At 51.4% G+C, this 14096-nt stretch overlaps 1 protein-coding gene across 1 annotated transcript in view; it reads left to right on the top strand.

Moving 5' to 3' along the window:
• Positions 1-14096, top strand: part of SCN4A (sodium voltage-gated channel alpha subunit 4) — a 51073-nt gene that overhangs the window by 15177 nt on the left and 21800 nt on the right. Inside the window, 10 exon segments of the mRNA XM_054088610.1 lie at positions 130-221; positions 3018-3326; positions 4865-4928; positions 5296-5437; positions 5738-5950; positions 8031-8186; positions 8570-8693; positions 9421-9659; positions 12342-12515; positions 13176-13532. Coding sequence (XP_053944585.1) covers positions 130-221; positions 3018-3326; positions 4865-4928; positions 5296-5437; positions 5738-5950; positions 8031-8186; positions 8570-8693; positions 9421-9659; positions 12342-12515; positions 13176-13532 — 1870 coding nt within the window.

Below are 14096 nucleotides of genomic sequence, written 5' to 3'. Positions count from 1 at the left end.
GGATTAGAGCAGGACAGAAGGTCTGGCTACTCTACCCTGGGTTGGGGAGACCCTGGAGAGAAGGGCTCAGAAACAGGGGAGTGGGTGCCTGGCAGAGCCCTTGAATCCCTCTCCTCTCCTCTCCTGCAGCTATATCACTGAGTTCGTGGACCTGGGCAACATTTCAGCTCTCAGGACCTTCCGTGTCCTCCGTGCCTTGAAAACCATCACTGTGATACCAGGTGAGACTTAAAGAAGGGATCTCCTCTGCCTATTTTCCCCTTCCTTGAGAGGTTTCCCCACAGTTCAAAGCAATTCCTTTTGGTTCTTTAGGCAGCTCTAACAGAAAAGAGGAGAAATAAAATGTTTAACACTTGTAACTAATTTTCCACATTATAATTGACCTTTTGGGTCACATTCTGCTGATTTTTAGATCTTTAAATTAGTTATGCTTACTTGGTTGTCACAGAAGAGTCAGACATGGTGTTTTGACAGCTCCTTGGAAATGGGATCAACTGAGCTGGTGCTCACGTCATGTTTATGTGTCTAATTAACCAGTACACTTTGCTTGGTCCTTAGAGCCATAAATTCACTTTTGTCCCCACAGCTGACTACTCTGGTGCCAGGGCTGAGATATTTAATGGGTATGTGTGCAAGAGGCATGTGGTGAGTGTTTGGCATCACCCCAGACATCCAGCTGGCCTTGTCAGGAGCACGTTATCAAATACCTCTGGTAGCTTTTCTCCCGGGTTTGATACCATTTCCATACCCAGCTTTGATACCACAGAAATTATAGGTCAGAGCCCTTGAAGAAGCATGGATCATAGAACTACAGAGTCGTTGAGGTTAGAAAAGACCTCTAATATCATCCAGTCTACCCATCAGCCCAACCCCACCATGCTGACTAAACCGTGTCCTGAAGTGTCATGACCATACAGTTTTTGAGCCCCTCCAGGGATGGAGGCTCTGGGCAGCCTCTGCCAGGGCTTCAGCACTCTGTCAGTAAAGAAATTTTCCCCAATATCCAATCTAAACCTGCACTGGTGCAACTGGAGGCCACTTCCTCTCATCCTATTTCTTGTCACTTTTGGAGAAGAGCCCAGCACCCACCTCGCTTCAGGCTCCTTTCTGGGAACTGCAGAGAGCAATGAGGTTTCCCCTCAGTCTCCTCTTCTCCAGGCCCTCAGCTTCTCCCAGAACTCCTGGGCTGTAGTGTAGGGAAATGTAAATGTTTTAAATTATGTAGTGTTGTAAATTTAAGAAAATTGTAGGTTGTAAACAAGAGATAATCGTAGGGCAGCTGAGCTCATCTTAATTGCTGCAGCTGTGGGATCCTGAGAAGTGGCCAATCACCTGGGTAGCTGCTAACGAGTTGATAAGGGTGTATAAACGGCATAGCAGAGCAGTTTGGAAGACCACTCAAAGGAGGAGCTTGGAGCAAGAGGGAGTACTCAGAGAGAGAGTAGGCGAGAAAGTTAAGGCACTCCAAGGAGGAGCTCGGAGTTACAGCAGCACCAAAACAGAGGCCAGCCAGGTCTTTGGCACTAACCCTGGAGGCGACGGAGAACAGAGACCGGGAAGAGGTCCGGCTATCTGTGGCACTGGGCTCCAGACCCTTCCCCAGCTCCGTTCCCTTCTCTGGCTGTGCTCCAGCCCCTTAAGATCTTTCTTGGAGTGAGGGGCGCAAAACCACAGCCAGGATTCGAGGTGCAGCTTCACCAGTGCTGAGCACAGGGAGATGATCCTTGCCCTGCTCACGCTGGCCACCCCATGGCTGATCCAAGCCAGGAAGCCGTTGGCCTTCCTGGCCACCTGGGCCACTGCTGGCTCATGTTCAGCCGCTGCCAACCAACACCTCTAGGTCCTTTTCCACCAGAAATGTTTCCAGCCACTCTTCCCCAAGCCTGGAGCTGCACGGGGTTGATTCAAAAATGACAATTTCTTATGGTGAATAAGTTATTGTGTTCCTGCAGTTTGCAAATTTTTAAGGTTCATATTTTTTGCCTCCATCAAACAAGCTAAAAATTGCATTCAGTAAAACATAAGCTGCTGCTGCTTTCTGGAATGACAGCCCCCCAAGAGGCTTTGCAGAAATAGCAGTTGCAAAAATAAGCTGTTTTATGACGGCTGTCCTCAGCAGTTTCCCAACATAGAGAATTCCTTGGAGAACAAGGTTTTACCTAAATATTTTGGGGAACGGGGGACATAGCATGATGACAGGGCTCAAAATCATGTGTCTTTGGAGAACTGCCTCCATGTGAGGATGTTCTGTGTTTGAGCTGCCTTTAAGATCAATGTCAGGATGTCCCAGCATCACCCGTCATCCATGTAGACCTTAGGTAATGGGAACATTTTCCATATCAAAACCTCACCAAGGATCTGTAGGCAAACCTCCTCTGTAAAGGAAACAGTGATGCCGGGGGCAGAGATGTGTTAGTCCTGCTGCTTAACGCAGATGTTGCTTCATCACCTTTGTTTGGACGCATTGGGGTTTCTCGAGCTTGAAAGGATCAGGCTGAGGCATCCGGCTGGGCTCCCAACCACCCACGGGAAAGAAGTACATGGGGGTGATTGGACAATGGAAGCTGTTCTGGAGCTAAGAATGGTGCTCAGCATCTTCAAGCTGGGCTGGCAAATAGCTTTCCCACATGTCATAGCAAAGAGTTCTCTTCTGGTAGATTGGGCCAAAAAAAGCCAGATTATGATGTTTGAGGAGAAAATAAAGCCAAAAATAATTGCTGGCTGCCAAGCTGGGTGGGCTTTGCCTTGTGATACCCAGGTTAAACCAGCCTGAGGAGGCTTGGATGGCACTTGTCAAAGGGGCACAGTTTTTGGGGAAGGGTTTATGCCACCCAGCAACATGTGGGGACAGAGGGGCATCTGGGGTGCAACGTGAGGCAGAGCTGAGTGTCTGAGCATATGGGAGAACTTGGTGATACCATAAATCCAACCAGATCCAGCACCTTTTGAGAACACCATGGGATGTTCTCCATGATCAGCAAATAAGTGATTAGCTCACTAGCGATGTCTTCCCCCAGGGCTGAAGACTATTGTTGGGGCTCTGATCCAGTCCGTGAAGAAACTCTCAGACGTCATGATCCTCACCGTCTTCTGCCTGAGCGTGTTTGCCCTTGTTGGCCTCCAGCTCTTCATGGGGAACCTCCGGCAGAAGTGTGTGCGGTGGCCTCCCCTTAATGACACCCTGCTGGAAGACTTGGGGCTGGACAATGACACGTTTGTCAATGCAACACTCTACAGCAACTTCACCGACGGCTTCATCGGCAACTTCACCAGCAACTTCACCAGCAACGACACCTTTGATTTTGAGGACTACATCAACAATGAAGGTAAACATTCATGTATTCCTTTCTCCATTGACCCATCAACCTGGTTTTCTCCTCAGTTTCCTTGATCTTCCTCCTTTCCAGAGCTGCAGAGAGTGGTGTGGTCTCTCCTCAGCCTCCTCTTCTCCACACTGCAGCTCCAAGTCCCTCAGCCACTCCCAGAACCCCTGGGCTCCAGCCCTTCCCTAGCTCTACTCCCTTTCTCCAGATGCGCTCCAGCCCCTCAATACCTTTCTTATAGTAAGAGACCAAAAGGGTGGGAAGAAGGTGGAGGTGGGATCGAGCATAGGTCCTTGGGCGGTTCACCAAGTCTGCTACTTTCCTACCACTTCCCTGAAGAAACCTCAGCCCAAAAAAATTGTAGTGGGTTTTTTTTTTCTGTTTTTCTTTGGGTTTGGGTTTTAAAACTCCATGAAAATGTAAGAATCTCAGGAAATCTGCCTGGCAGAGCTGCACAGTTGCAGATGCTCCACAGGCATGTTTTGTGTCTCATTTCGGGCACTCAGCAGAGCTTAGTAGAAGGTCGGGTTACGTCTCGGCTGAGCTGCTTTGCCCAACTGTACAAGTCACTCTGGCATTAATTACAGGAAGGCTTCTTGGTAGGGGTGCAAATTCAGTCTATAGGATGTGATGAGTGCAGTGCAAATAGCAGCACCCTGCAGTTGTGCGTTCAGGTTAATGGCTCTTGGGGCCCAGCCAAAACTGTTTTGCCTGGTGTTTCACAAGCACACCATCTCCTCGATGAGCACACGTACGTTAAATAAAAGCCTGGTGGCAAGAGGCCAGCCACAGCTGGAGCTGCTTTCAGGAAGCTCTAGAAGTCTCTGTGAAGCTCCTGGAAGGGCTGTGCTAGATGATGAGGTCCATCATCTGCCCCCTGTCTTGTCCTAGCATGGGGTTCTCCTGGTTCCCATCTACGAGTTCTTGGGAGTAGGTGACCTGCAGTGGCAGCTCTTGTGGTTCTGGGTCTGCCGTCAAGCTTTAAAGAGGAGTTTATTGGACCCCTGGTCTCAGAGCAAGGGTGGGTTACCAGACCAGATAAGGGCTGGTTGGAATGGGAGCTGCAGGAGGAAGTCGATAGCCACGGAGCAGCAGTAGACAGTGTCTCCAGGCTTTTTTTGACCTCTGCAGTCCCCCATACTTGATGGTCCTTGGTGGTGCTTTTGAACCTTTACCCAGCAAAAGCCATGGAATCATTAAGGTTGGAAAAGACTGCTAAGATCATCCAGACCAACTTCAAGCCCTGGTCCTTTGACCACATGTGAACCCACCTTCCCTGGACGCCTGACCCTGGCCACCGTGGCTGTTTCCAGAGCTCTTTATGGGTTTGGGAGGCATCTTGTTGGGTCTGTGAAACAATGCCATGAGCTCTCTGAGCTGGTGCCAAGTAGCTCGATGCAAATAGCAAAGTCAGCAGAGAGGAGATGACCCAGTGTCCAGCACTGGCTTTCCCTAACAGTGAGGAGCTGCCAAGAATTTGAAAATCAATGTTTGTATTTATTTTCTTTTTTTAATGTCTTGCTTTTTCCCCAACTGCAAAGTCAATCACTACTTTCTGGAGGGAGCGCTTGACGCCCTGCTCTGTGGGAACAGCAGTGATGCTGGGTGAGTGCAGCTTGTGCTGGCGGCCGATGTTCCCTTGGCTCTCTGGGAGGGGATGAGGCAGCCAGTGCAGCCTTTGGGACCACTGATGCTTGAGATGAGACAAGAACAGGGCTGGAAACGTGAACTGTCCTGGCTGCAGACGAACTGTCTGAGAATCCCAACTGTATCTGCTTGGGGGTATCAGTCCAAGCATCCCAATGGTATCAGGTTCTGGTTGGGAGGTATCAGTCCAGGCATCCCAACTCTATCAACCTCGGGGGTTCTACTGAAACATCTCAGCTCTTCCAGGGATGGAGCATTTCAGTGGGGGTGCAGGAGGGGGAGCACCATGGCCTCACACAAGCTGTCCCTGTGGCTTCTTTGGTAGGAAGTGCCCTGAAGGATACCAATGCATGAAGGCAGGGAGGAACCCGAACTATGGCTACACCAGCTATGATACCTTCAGCTGGGCTTTCCTGGCCCTCTTCCGTCTCATGACGCAGGACTATTGGGAGAACCTCTTCCAGCTGGTAGGCATTGAATTTTTATCCTTGTGCAAATCACAGAATCATAGAATGGTTTGGATTGGAAGGGACCTTAAACCTCATGCAGTTCCACCTTCCTGCCACGGGCACAGACACCTCCCACTGGATCAGGCTGCTCAAAGCCTCATCCAACCTATCCTTGAATACCTCCAGGGATGGAGCAGCCACCACTCCTCTGGGCAACCAGAGGTGGGTTGGAGGATGCCCTGTTGCAAGACCTTTTGTTGGAAGCACCAACAATCCACGGGGAGGTGGTGTGACAGTCTGTGCCTCCTCCTTCCACAGACACTCCGTGCAGCAGGGAAAACGTACATGATCTTCTTCGTGGTGGTTATATTTCTTGGTTCCTTCTACCTCATCAACCTCATCCTTGCGGTGGTCGCCATGGCTTATGCAGAACAAAATGATGCCACCATGCTGGAGGAGCAGCAGAAGGAGGAGGAATTCCAGCAGCTCATGGAGCAGCTGAAGAAGCATCAAGAGGAGCAAGAGAAGATGGTTGGTGGAAAGTGTAGAGACCAAAATGAGGGACGATGGGAAGAGAGGGGAGAAAATGGGAGGCAGTGACAAGCATGGTGGTGGATCTATTTACGTAAAATCGAAGAATAAGCCCATTTGGTCCATATTAAGCAAAGATATTAATTAACTATTTTGAGGGTCACAGCTGAATCAAAAAGTTGAGATCCCATCCTGGGTGGGGGAAAGAAAGGCTGAAAAGGTGTGATTCTCACATCCAAACACCAGCACACAGAGCACTGGGAGGCAGCAGAGAGGTGAAGCAGAGAGGTGCAGCATTGCTTGGAAGGAGGAGGTGAGAAACAAGGCATAAAAGGCACCAGACCTGACAATTTATCTTCCTGCAGCACATCCAGAGCAGGCAGAGAGCCTGCATGGGCATGATCGGGGAATGAAAGAAACACTTAGGGAAGAGAGGGCAGTTGCAAAACGAAGTGCATTTGCAAACTATTTGTGTTTGGCCAAGACATGGAAAGAGCAGAAAGGGCTTAAGAGACCCTGTGTCCAACCCAAGGAGGTCCTAGTGTCCTTGAAGGAGCAGAAGCACAGCTCCTGGTGTCTGGCCTCTCTGCTATACCCCAGCACATAAGCAGATACCCACACTGACATGAGCAGAACCTTCCCGCAGAGGGGTGGCACTGATGTTTCTCCAAGCTGGCATGAAACCAGAGAGTGTCCGAAGCTGCCTGATTTCCACCCATCTGCTCCATTGCAGTCCTGGGGTGTTACCATAGCCCCTTTTTTGTCCTTGGGAGCCTCTTTCGGGCACAATATGCCTATATGCAGGCAAAATCTTCTGTGATGTCTGATACTGCTGCCCAGCCGTTTTCCATCTCTAATTTTGATCTACGTCAGCAACATCCACAGGAATCATCTCTGCAAATCCGTTAGTCTGGGCAAAAGACCAGATTCCTCGCACACAGAGATACAAAACAGTGTTGTAGAGATGCAAAACAGTGTTTTCCTCTCTCTTGAGCCTCTATCTCTTGGTGCCTATCTGTACCAAGCCACAGCAATCTCAGAGGAAGTTGCTTGCCCTTATCTGGCTACTGCTGTTTGCAGTTTGGGTCCAAGCAAGCCCTGCCTTGCGGGAGAGATGGGGTCTCAAGGGCTGAGCACAAAGCTGATTATGTGGCCGGTTTTCCCTGAGCAAATTGAACAGTGAGTTGCCCAAAGGCTTCCTGAATCATAGAATCAATCATGGAATGGTTGGGTTTGTAAGGGACCTCAAAGCCCATCCAATTCCATCCCCCTGCCATGCGCAGGGACACCTCCCACTGGATCCGGTTGCTCAAAGCCCATCCAACCTGACCTTAAACACTTCCAGGGATGGGGCAGCCACCACTGCTCTCTGGGCAACCTGGGCCAGTGCACATAAGAATATGTGTTTCCTGCCCAGGTTCTGCAGCAGCAAACATAGAATCATAGAATCACCAGGTTGGAAAAGATCTCTTGGATCATTGAGTCGAACCATAACTGTCTGCCACTAAACCGTGTCCTTGAGCACCTCATCTACCTGTCTTTTAAATACCTTCAGGGATGGTGACTCCAACCTCTCCCTGGGCAGCCTCTGCCAGTGCCCAACAACCTGTTCTGTGAAAAATTTTTTCTTGATATCCAGTCTGACTCTCCCCTGGCACAGCTTGAGGCCATACCCCCTTGTCCTGTCCCCTGACATTTGGGAGAAGAGCCCAGCACCCTCCTCTCCACAACCTCCTTTCAGGTAGTTGTAGAGAGCAATAAGGTCTCCCCTCAGCCTCCTCTTCTCCAGGCTAAACAACTCCAGCTCTCCCAGCCGCTCCTCATAAGACTAAGACTTGTTCTCCAGCCCCCTCCCCAGCTTCGTTGCTCTTCTCTGGACACACTCCAGAGGCTCAACATCCTTCTTGTAGTGAGGGGCCCAGAATGGAACACAGGATTTGAAGTGTGGCCTCACCAGTGCCGAATACAGGGGCACAGGGAGTATGTTGGATTCTCCTCCTTAGCGTGGTGCTCTCCAGTGATTATGGGAAGGTCCCAATGCCTGCCGACACACAGGTAATCGAGATGAGGGTTTGTGCAGTTGCAGGAGCGGCAATCCAGCGGCAGTTCCATGCCCAGCAGCCTGGCCGAGACGGAGCAAAACTCAGACCTGAACAGTGACCAGGACAAAGCAAAGGACTGCAATGGGCAAGTGGTCCCCAAGGTTGTGCTGCAGAGATCTGCAACGGTGATTGATGTACGTGCTCGGCTCTGTCTCTACTGTTCGTTGAGTGTGCCCATGCAATAAACCCCGATGCATGTGTGGGCTTGTTCCCAGCTTCTTGTGTGTTGCATCACAGAATCACAGAATAGTTTGGGTTGGAAGGGACCTCAAAGCCCATCCAGTTCCTGACCCCTGCCATGGGCAGGGACACCTCCCACTGGATCAGGTTGCTTAAAGCCCCATCCAACCTGGCTTTGAACACCTCCAGAGGTGGAGCTGTAGCCTGCCTGTAGTTCCCATGTTGCACTCCAAGGTCTCTCCAGACCACGCTCTTTTTTCTGCCCACTGTATCTTTAAGTGTATTAAACAGCCTGCAGCGCTCTGCATTTATCCCCTCTCGCCTCCTCTCCTTCTAGTTCGACCCAGCCAACAAGCCAGAGAAATCGGACCATAACCACCTCACAGTAGGCAACCAAGATGGGCCAGGCCTTGAGAAGAGGACGGGGAGTGCCATCAGTGTCCTCTCCAATGCTGTGGAAGGTATGTCCTCCCTGGTCTGGGTGAGGACTGAGCGTTCCAGTTTTAGTCCTGTGGTTGTGCGTTGGTGGGCTTGGGATGCTCAGCACACAACGGTGACAGCAGCTGTCCCACATCTCCAGCCACATCGGATGGATGACTCTGGACCTGGGGTCTCCACACAAGCTCACTGCACTGCAGTGAAGTTCAAGCAAAGTTTTTCATCCCAACTTACTAGAATGGTGCTTGGAGACAACAATAAAACCTGTCTTGCAAATGCAGGGGATTACAATTGATGATTGTGGTCTCCGGAGTCAACTGAGAGCTGCTGAGTGGCTTCTCAAGAACTCCTGTCTCAATCATAGCAATAACAGGTCTCTCAGCTGTGACCTTCCTGGAAATGAGCACTAAGCACTGCAGCCACACCAGAGCAGTTCCCTTGGGTGTCCCTGCATTCTTAGCATGGTGGGGACATCTCAAATCCTGCCCAGGGCATGAGAGCAGGATTGGACCCACAGTTCCCTGATTAATCTGCCTTCCCATCCCTCTCCAGCTTGAGGGATAAGTGCATAACAACATTGTGCCTGGGCATGTGAAGGCTCTTCCTTCTAGTCTACATGTTAAACTCATAGATGTCCTGCTGCTGGTTCAGGACCTCAAGAGAGGTATCTTCTAGCGGGTTATCACTTAGCCCACCTGGAGCAGGACAGCAAAAGCCTGCACTGATGTCATGTTTCCTTCCTGCCCTCAGAGCTGGAGGAAGCTCACCAGAAGTGCCCACCTTGGTGGTACAAATGTACCCACACATTCCTGGTCTGGAACTGCTGTCCACTGTGGGTGAAGCTGAAGGAATTTGTCAAGGTGGTGGTGATGGACCCCTTCGTGGACCTGGGCATCACCATCTGCATCGTGCTCAACACAGTCTTCATGGCCATGGAGCATTACCCCATGACAGAGGAGTTCGAGAATGTGCTGACCGTGGGGAACCTGGTAGGCAGCTATGGATGTCCTGTCCTTCCTTGTCCAGATCCACCCCTTTTACCCTTGTGGGCAGATCCCTTCTGCCTCCATTGTGTTACCTGAAGAGCATGCATGCAAGCCTGGAAACACTTCCCAGCTGCTGAGAAAGTGCTCCAAGTGGAGTGTCAGTTCTGATCACAGCATCCCTGTGGTGGGTCAGGCTCCCAAGATCAAGGGAAGTGGCAGGGTGGTGGGATCCATCATCTCTTGCTGTCCTTCTCCTGCAGTTTCTGCCTTGCTTAGTGCATCTCAGTCTCGCTTTGTGCACCTCAGTGATGCCAAAGTGGCCGTGGCCTTTCAGAATGTCCTGAACCAGTTCCTACGTTGCAATCCAGTGTCAGGCACAGGCTGCTGCCAGCCCTGGCTGACACCACAGTGTCCTTGTGATGCTGGGTGTGGGTGGCAGAGCAGGGGCCAATTGGATGCTCGGAGCAAACAGCTCCCCATGAAGCAGGAGGCAACCATGCTAGGACGATTAAAAATAATAAAAGTCAGGACTTTTCCTGCTGAAATCTGGCCTGTCCTGATTTCATGGGCAGCTGTGGGGGCTTCTCCTTATACCTCAGGGTAAAAGGCTTTCGGCTGGATGCATACTGCTGGTGGGACAAGCTCAAGAGAACTCTGGTAGTTCTGGGAAATGCAGCTAAGGGATGAGAAAGTTTGCGATCTCCTCTTCTGCCACCTTGCCTGGCTCCAGCACCTGCTCGGACCTCTCTGCACAGGCACTGGAGTGACACACGCTGGTGCCCGAGCCCAGTGTCGATGACGCTCAGCACGTAGCTACTTTGTCTCTGGTTTCATTCAGGAAATACAAGGGGATTAATTGCTGTTGCTTGAAGCACGGTCACTCTGCAAAGATAGTGCCAGCTTCTCCTGCGGGCCAGCAGCAGTTTCTGGCTGTGTGAACACCTCAAGACTGGCAGAGCTCGGGGTGATTGGCTGGAGAAGGTCAGGTAGGGATGGGAGCAGGAGAAGCAGCTCCCATTGAGCCACATTTCCTCCCCCTCCCCCCGACATCGCCTGCCTGTGCTCAAGATAAAAGCAGCAGTGCCCACTGCCTACCTCACTGCAGGCAGACGGATGGCCAGGCTGTATGTGAAGAGCTGAGGGATAGGCTGGCAGGAGTAGAGAAGGGGATGTTTATGGACTGGCATGCAAAGCGGTGTGGAATCATGGAATGGTTCAGGTTGGAAGGGACCTCAAAGCCCATCCCGTTCCACCCTCTTCCCAAGGGCAGAGACACCTCCCACTGGATCCAGTTGCTCCAAGCCCCATCCAACCTGGCTTTCAACACTTCCAGGGATGGGGCAGCCACCACTGCTCTGGGCACCCTGGGCCAGGGCTTCCCCACCCTCACAGCAAAACATTTCTTCCTGAGATCTTATCTTCATCTCCCCTCTTTCAGCTGAAAAGTGTTCCCCCTTGTCCTACCTCTGCCCTTCCTCATCAAGAGCCCCTCCTCAGCTTTCCTGGAGCCCCTTTCAGTGCTGGAAACTGCTCTAAGGTCTCCCTGCAGCCATCTCTTCTCCAGGCATGTCGGGGAACATCCCCTAGGATGATGGTGCAGAAGTCTCCCTGCAAAGTGGAGGCCTGGACCTGTGCACCCCAGCAGGATCCACATCCAGGGTGAAACTAGCGGAGGGCCCCTCAGCACTTGTCGCATTCCCGTGATTGCATCAGGGATGTTAATTGTCACATTGCTGCTCTCACTCTGCAGTAATGTGATAATGCACAGTGCCATTGTAGTCCCAGGAAAAAAGCAACATGTAAAAGCCCGATCGGTTTTCACAGGCCTCGGGAGAGGCAGGGGCATCCCAGCAGCAGCCCAGTTCCTGGTGCTGGGAATCTCAGATATTCAGTGGCCGTTCAAAGAGGCTCCCTGTGCTAATGAAACTTTTATTTTTCATCTATACCTGCCAACACGTACCTCTGTGTCTCTCCAGAAGCAATCAGTCACCAGTACTCCCAGCACGGTTTCACAAGCCATACTAGCTGGGGAGCCTAAACCCAACTGGGACTGGACCTGGCCAGTGGAGGGAGGGGATTGTCCCACTCTTCTCCGCACTGGTGCAGCCTCACCTCGAGCACTGGGTGCAGTTTTGAGTGTCATAGGATAAAAAGGACCTAAAGCTACTGGAGAGTGTTCAGAAGAGGACATGGAGTTGGTGAAGGGTTTAGAGGCAAAGTGTGTGAGGAGTGGATAAAATCTCTTGGTCTGTTCGGCCTGGAGGAGACTGGGGTTCGACCTCATCACAGTCTGCAGCTTCCTCGCAAGGGGAGGAGGAGGAGCAGGTGCTGAGCTCTTCTCTCTGGACCCAAGGGAATGGCAGGAAGATGCACCAGGGGAGGGTTAGATTGGGCATTAGGATAAGGTTCTTCCCCCAGAAGATGGTGGAGCACTGTAACAGCTCCCAGGGAAGCAGTCACAGCATCAAGCCTGACAATATACCAGAAGCCTTTAGCGAACGCCCTCAGCCCCACAGTGTGAATGTTGGGGTTCCTGTACAGGGACAGTAGTTGAACTTGATCGTTGTGGGTCCCTTCCAACTCAGGACATTCTATTATTCTATGAAATAAGAGAGGTGAAACCCATTCCACACCAAGGCTCAGCACTGGCTTTCAAGCAGAATAACAGGGTGTTGTTTCCCTCAGGTCTTCACGGGGATCTTCACGGCAGAGATGGTCCTGAAGCTCATTGCTCTGGACCCCTACGAGTATTTCCAGCAGGGCTGGAACATCTTTGACAGCATCATCGTCACCTTGAGCCTGGTGGAGCTGGGCCTGGCCAACGTTCAAGGGCTCTCCGTGCTCCGTTCTTTCCGCTTGGTATGTGAGGTGGGGACGAGGTGAGCCTGGGGGTCTTGGTTGTAATTGCCAGTGGGGTGGAGAATAGCATCTTCAGCTCCTGTCAGCCATATCCTAGGCATCATCCAAAGCAGTGGTACCAGCACGGTGAAGGCAGGAATTCTCCTCCTCTACTCTACTCTGGTGAGAACCCACCCGAAGCCCTGCATTCAGTTCTGGAGTCCTCAGCAGAGGAAGGGCGTGGAGCTGTTGGAGTCAATCCAGGAGGCCACAGAGATGATCTGAGGGCTGGAACACCTTCCATACAAGGACAGGTTGAGAGAGTTTGGGTTGTTCAACTTGGAGAAGAGAAGGCTCCAGGGAGACCTTAGGGCAGCTTCTAGTACTGAAAGGGGCTCCAAGAAAGCTGGGGAGGGGCTTTTGATTAGGGAGTGGAGGGAGAGGACAAAGGGGGATGGTTTGAAGCTGAAAGAGGGGAGATTGAGTTGAGATACAACAACCAAGCTGAATATTTAGGAATGCAGGAGTCTGAGCTCTTTACAAGGCAGTTGAGTGTTTAATCTCCTCTGCCTTAATAAAACTGCAGCATGAAGGTTTAATCCCAGCCTCACGGCTTTGCTGATACCTTGTGGCAATGAAAGCTCCAGGCAAATCAACACCTTTTCTCCTTGCTCCTCATAGCTGAGGGTTTTCAAACTCGCCAAGTCCTGGCCCACCCTTAACATGCTCATCAAGATCATCGGCAACTCAGTGGGTGCCCTGGGGAACCTCACACTGGTACTGGCCATCATCGTCTTCATCTTCGCCGTGGTGGGGATGCAGCTCTTCGGGAAGAGCTACATAGAGTGTGTGTGCAAGATCTCCATTGACTGCACGCTGCCCCGCTGGCACATGAACGATTTCTTTCACTCCTTCCTCATTGTCTTCCGCATCCTCTGTGGGGAGTGGATTGAGACCATGTGGGACTGCATGGAGGTGGCCGGCCAGACCATGTGCCTCATCGTCTTCATGATGGTTATGGTCATTGGGAACCTTGTGGTGAGTCTTGGAGCTTGGATGGACCTTCAGTGAAGGGGTGGGGGCAATGATGAAGGGTGTCATGGGGTGAGGATACTTCTGCCCCTCGATTTCTGAATGGTGTTGTCCAGCTCATCCACAGGGCTGTAGGCATGGTCTTGTTGGTGCTGTACAGGAGCACAGGCAAAGGGCCTGACTTCCCTCCCGTATGTGCCCAGTGGGGATGTTCTGTGGGCTCAGCTCTGCATAAAGCAGGGCAAATTCTGAAGAACCTTCAGCTAAAACTAGATCAGGGACAGAAAGGGAAACTGAGGCACAGAAAACAATAGGTTTTAGGCAGATGCAGGAGCAACTCTCAGACAAAAGAGAGCTCATCTTCAAGGTGAGGTCACCTCTCATCTTGAGGTATTCAAGGCCAGGTTGGATGGGGCTTTGAGCAGACTGATCCAGTAGGAGGTGTCCCTGTCCATGGCAGGGGGGTGATGCTGGATGGGCTTTAAGATCCCTTCCAACACAAACCATTCTATGATTCAAGTTGTCCTTGTCCACGTGTCTTTTCAGGCTTTCCATCCCCACTTTCCACCC

This window comes from Cuculus canorus, chromosome 25 (genome assembly GCF_017976375.1).
Source record: "Cuculus canorus isolate bCucCan1 chromosome 25, bCucCan1.pri, whole genome shotgun sequence".
Taxonomy (NCBI): Eukaryota; Metazoa; Chordata; class Aves; order Cuculiformes; family Cuculidae; genus Cuculus; species Cuculus canorus.
This window is presented reverse-complemented; position numbering and strand designations above follow the sequence as displayed.